This window comes from Anomaloglossus baeobatrachus, chromosome 2, assembly GCF_048569485.1.
Source record: "Anomaloglossus baeobatrachus isolate aAnoBae1 chromosome 2, aAnoBae1.hap1, whole genome shotgun sequence".
NCBI classification, from domain to species: Eukaryota; Metazoa; Chordata; class Amphibia; order Anura; family Aromobatidae; genus Anomaloglossus; species Anomaloglossus baeobatrachus.
The window spans coordinates 372,417,301-372,423,313 of NC_134354.1; the positions used below are offsets into that span (position 1 = coordinate 372,417,301).

Here is a 6,013-nt window from a genome sequence, read left to right on the forward strand (position 1 = left end):
ATTCTTTACCCACCCAGGGACTGCTTTTGGACGTCCCAATTGTCTGGGTCTCCCAATGGAGCGACAAAGAAGAAGGGAATTTTGTTTACTTACCGTAAATTCCTTTTCTTCTAGCTCCTATTGGGAGACCCAGCACCCGCCCCTGTTCCCTTCGGGCTGTTTGTTCTTTTGTGTACACATGTTGTTCATGTTGAATTGTTCTTGGTTCATGGTTTCAGTTCTCCGAACATCCTTCGGATTGAATTTACCTTAGACCAATTTATAAGTTTCCTCCTTCCTGCTTTGGCACCAAAACTGACGGGCCCGTGATGCACGGGAGGGTGTATAGGCAGAGGGGAGGGGTTACACTTTTTAAAGTGTAATACTTTGTGTGGCCTCCGGAGGCAGTAGCTATACACCCAATTGTCTGGGTCTCCCAATAGGATCTAGAAGAAAAGGAATTTACGGTAAACAAAATTCCCTTCTTTAGCATGTATTTTCTAAGTACACCAATCTCATCAGGTCTGAGATTTATTTAATAATATATACAGTTCGTATTGTGAAATATGGTGATAGATCCACGTTAAATGAAAGACAATTACATGAAAAATGTCTAAAATTACCAAAATGGAAAAAAAATAAAAATAGTTGGATTTCTAATTTATGTATAAACTCTGATGTACGTAGATAAGAGCTGGATTCCGGTTTTCGCCAGTGATTGATGCAGTAAGACATTTCAGACCTACTGTACAACTGCAGTGGTAAACTAAAAACTTATTTTTTTCTAATTTTTTTTTAGGACCAGGATAGAAATAAGGAACTTTCTCGAATAATGGGCGAGTTTCGATCAGAAGAGACCCATGTGCAGAGTACTAGCAAAGGGGAAGATCTTCTAGCACTAATGGATGGACTGTGATAATACGTGGCATCTGTTTAGTTTAAATATGTACAGTGAAGGGCTGAGATGGTGGAGTCCACCACGTAACAGCGGTGTAACTCATGTACTGAATCAAGCGAGCAGCTTGGACAAGTGGCGGGTCACTTTTATAGGTCATGTTTGTAGAATTGATGTGTGTGTGTATATATGTATGTCTATAAATATAGTCTGTCTGGATACAGGATAGTTTCCTTTGTTACGACTTATCATGGTGAAATCTCTACATGTTCATGAGCCATGGGTATAGTGTGACTATAGGGTGGCTCAGTGGTTAGCACTGCAGTCTTGCAGTGCTGTGGTCCTGGGTTCAAATCCCACCAAGGAGTTTCTTTGTTCTCAACATTTGTGTGGGTTTGCTCCCACAATCCAAAGACATTGTGATAGGGAATTTAGATTGTGAGCCCCAATGGGGACAGTGATGATCACGTCTGTAAAGTGCTGTGGAATTAAAAACGATATGTAAGTGAGTAAAATAAATAAAATGTATTGACTCCTTTTAAGTTAAGGCCGCTTAACACGCTTCGATATCATGACCAATATCGCTAGCGTGCGTACCCGCCCCCATCGGTTGTGTATCACTGGCAAAACGCTGCCTGTGGTGCACAACATCGCTTAGTACCATCACACTACTTACCTGCCTAGCGACGTCGCTGTGACCAGCGAACCGCCTCCTTTCTAAGGGTGAGGTTCATTTGGCGTCACAGCAACGTCGCTAAGCGGCCGCCAAATAGAAGCGGAGGGGTGGAGATGAGCGGGACGAACATCCCGCCCACCTCCTTCCTTCCTTATTGCAGGCGGGATGCAGGTAAGGTGAGGTTCCTCGTTCCTGCGGTATCACACATAGCGATGTGTGCTGCCGCAGGAACGACGAACTACATAGTTACTGCAGCAGCAACGATAAATCGAGAATAGGGGGGGATGTCACAGATTAGCGATTTTGAACGTTTTTGCAACAATTCAAAATCGCTAATAGGTGTCACACGCAACGACATCGCTAACGCGGCTGGATGTGCGTCACAAATTCCGTGACCCCAACGAGATCGCTTTAGCGATGTCGTAGCGTGTAAAGCGGCCTTTAGAAATTTTGAAGCCTACATAAAGACATGCTTTATTTTAGATTTTCTTTATGAATTTACATTATTACTGGTTTTTAGTATAATAGGAATAAGGAGGTTAAAGGGAACATATCAGGTCCTGCAAGCACTCACAACCAACAGCAGTTCTAGTTGCATATTCCTAATCCCAGCCTAAAGTCCAAGCCTATAGTAGCATAGATAAATTTCTTTAGAAAGAACATTTCAACAATGTATAATCTGCTAATGAGCGCAGGGACTAGTCACAAGGGCGTTACTTCCCTTGGTTAGTCGGCCCCCTTAGCATGTAAGCACTCCCTGTGGGCATACTAAGATGCTCATGAATGCCCAGCGTCAGATGCATGGTCGCTCTAACCCAGAGGTCGGGAACCCATGGTTCACGAGTCAGATGTGGCTTTTTTGATGGCTGCATCTGCCTCGCAGACAAATCTTTAATTAAAAAAATACTGTATTTTCTGTTTTGTAAGACACACTTTTTTCCCCCAAAACTGCATTTAAAATAGGGGTGCATCTTATAAACCACATATGGCTTACCGGGGCGGCAGTGGTGGCGTAGGGTCGGTGATACTGCGGGCTCATGGGGTGTCACGGTGGCGAGCCCGAAGTAGCCGTCGGACTGCGGGCTGCTTTGAATCTCCCGCAGTTGACGAGAACGACTTAAAAAAAATGGCCATGGAGGCGGCGCGTGCGCAGATAGGACTCCGCGGTCATTTTCTTGAAGTCCATCGCATCAATCTACGCATGCGCCGCAGCCCTTTTCTTGAACTCGATCTCATCAACTGCGGGAGATTCACAGCAGCCCGCCGGCAGATCAATGGTGCCCGCCGCTGTAACACCCCACAAGCCCGCAGCAGTATCGCCGACCCTCTGCACACTGACACTCTTGAGTTGCGACACCCTCTCCTCCGAGCCCACAGTATCGCCTACGCTGCCTCCTGGGACCTTCTGAGCTGCTCCACCACCGCCGCTCCCCCATGATGAGTATGGCTCTCACAGAATTACATTTTAAAATAAGCGGCGTTCATGGCTCTCTCAGCCAAAAAGGTTCCTGACCCCTTCTCAGTGTGCATGAACAGGAGTCCCCCGATGTCCACTCATGCGCACTATGAAGCCGGGTGTACGAGTCCCGGCTTCAAACTGGTGTAGTGTGCATAACCGGAACCTAGGGACTTCTTATCATGCGCACTGAGACAAAAATCAGTGAGTAGTACTTGGCGAAAGTACTCTCTCTTTGAGGAAAAGGGAAACTACCTTAGCATTCATTGCAGTTATTCTGAAGTCAGAGCAAAGGCTACTCCTTGCATTGAGCAACTGTGGGGCTACGTGGAACTCCCTGGCAATTACCTCTATAAGCCCCAGTGAGGGAGTCGGACATTGTCTGGAGCAGTAGCTGTAGAAAGTGATACTGATGGGATTTGAAATACTACATATTCCATTACGTCGTCTGATGGCAGTCTGTCACTCAGTGTTTTATGGTATACACACGTGGTTAAAATTGTTGATACCCCTTGTTTAATGAAAGGAAAAACCTACAATGGTCACAGAAATAACTTGAATCTGACAAAAGTAATAAATTCAAAATCTATGAAACTAAGCAAATGAAAGTCAAACATTGCTTTTCAACCATGCTTCCACAGAATTTAAAAAAAAAAAAAACAAAACTCATGAAATAGGCCTGGACAGAAATGATGGTGCCCCTGAAAATAACGTGACAAAACGGACATGTTAAATCAAAGGGTGTCCTCTAATTAGCATCACAGGTGTCTACAATCTTGTAATCAGTCACTGGGTCTGTATATAGGGCTACAGATACTCACTGTGCTGTTTGGTGACGTGGTATGTAGCACACTCAACATGGACCAGAGGAAGCGAAGGAAAGAGTAATCTCAGGAGATTAGAAAGAAAATTATAGACAAGCATGTTAAAGGTAAAAGTTACAAGATCATGTCCAAGAAGCTTGATGTTCCTGTGACTACAGTTGCCATATTAGTCAGAAATTTAAGATCCATGGGACTGTAGCCAACCTCCCTGGACGTGGCCGCAGGAGGAAAATTGATGACAATTCATAGAGACGGATAATATGCATGGTAACAAAAGAGCACAGAAAAACCTCTAAAGAGATTAATGTTGAACTTCAAGCTCAAAGAACATCAGTGTCAGATTGCACCATCCGTCATTGTTTGAGACAAAGTGAACTTCATAGGAGACGACCAAGGAGGAGACCATTGTTGAAAAAAAATTCATAAAAAAGCCAGACTATAATTTGCCAAACTACATTGTAATACTATTGTATGTACTGAGGATTTCGATTGCGTTAGGGCAATGACAACCAGAGACGAGTTCTTGGTGCAAAAGACGTTTTATAATATGTAACCACAATATGTGCACAGAACAGAATATACACAATAATAAGTAACCACAATATGTAAACAGAACAAAATATACACAGTAATATGTAACAGCAATATGCACACAGAACAGTATATACACAGTGGAACATAAACACAGTAAATACCTGCTGGGTTCAGAGCAAAGGGGAATTCCCGGGACCGCACACCGGACTCCCCCAGGGAGACCATCAGGAGCGGACCCCTATACAGGGGCTGTCCGGCAATCACCCCAGAAGGCCTAAATGCGCAGCAGCCGGGACACAAAAAGGGCAACAGATATAGTCCAAAAAATGTCCGTACGTGATGTGAGTCCTAGGGTGGATATGAACGGAAGGGACCGGGCAGAAGTGCCGACCAGAGACAGCAGACAGAGTACAGTTGGATGAGAGGTGAAGTCCAGAGCTGGTGTCAGGTGTTTCAACCGGATCCAAACAGCAATCAGGTGATGAGAGCAGCAGGGCAGGAGTACACAGGAAGCAGTATACTCAGGCAACTAGACTAAGCTTAGGGGCGGCTTTTAAACAGATGGACAGGAAGTAGGGCAACAGAACAGAAAACTCCATGTTAACAAAGGGCAAGATCCTTCAAAAGAAAACTGGAAATCCCGGAACTCTGACAGTACCCCCCCCCCAGAAACGGCCTCAGGACGGATCAGGTCCAGGCTTGTCTGGGTACCGCCGATGAAACTGAGCAACCTTCCGGGGCGCTCGAATGTTACCCACAGGTTCCCAGGAATCGTCCTCGGGGGAGTACCCCTGCCAACGTACCAGATACTGAAGCCGATGCCGATGGAGCCGGGAGTCAATAATGTCCTCAACCACGAACTGCTCCTGGCCATCAACCATCACCGATAGGAGGCACGATACGACTATGAAACGTATTAGGGGAAACTGGTTTTAGCAGAGAAACATGAAAGACCGGGTGTACCTTTAAATTGTGCGGCAACCTCAGCCGACAGGCCACAGAGCTCACTATCCCGGTGATCTTAAACGGACCAATGAATTTCTGCTCCAGCTTCTGCGAAGGAACACCTAATTTCAGATTTTTGGTGGATAGCCACACCGAGTCCCCTACCTTATACATGGGTGCCTGTTTCCGGTGAGTGTCTGCCGACTTCTTGTAACGCTCCTGAGCCGAAGCCAAAGAGTCCTTTAAAACCTCCAGATTCCGTCGTAGCTCCGTCAATCTGTCCTCCACCGCTGGCACCGAAACCGCCACCGGTGACCTACGCAAAATATTCGGATGGTAACCCAAGTTAGCGAAAAAGGGCGTTACCTTAGTGGAGCTGCTCTGAGTGTTGTTATACGAGAACTCCGCCAAAGGAAGCAGCTGCAACCAATCGTCCTGCAGATGGCTGACATAACATCGTAGGTACTGCTCCAGGGTTTGATTAGTCCGTTCGGTTTGCCCATTTGTCTGGGGATGGTATGCAGAAGACAAACAGACATCAATATGGAGTGCCGAACAAAACCCCTTCCAGAACTTAGACGTGAACTGCACGCCCCGGTCAGAGATGATCTCATCTGGTACCCCATGCAGTTGAAATATATTCTGGATAACCAAATCCACTGTCTCTGCGGCTGAGGGAAGACCGGTACATGGAATAAAGTGAG

The 6,013-nt window shown here is 45.8% G+C and overlaps 1 protein-coding gene across 3 annotated transcripts in view; it reads left to right on the forward strand.

The window, feature by feature from the left end:
• OSCP1 (organic solute carrier partner 1) overlaps window positions 1–1,093 on the forward strand; it is a 50,000-nt gene extending 48,907 nt beyond the window's left edge. For all 3 annotated transcript variants that reach the window (XM_075334068.1, XM_075334070.1, XM_075334069.1), the window contains one exon: window positions 779–1,093. In XM_075334068.1, coding sequence (XP_075190183.1) covers window positions 779–895 — 117 coding nt within the window. In that variant the 3' untranslated portion in view covers window positions 896–1,093. The remainder of the gene's footprint in view (window positions 1–778) is intronic.
• Window positions 1,094–6,013: the final 4,920 nt, after the last annotated feature.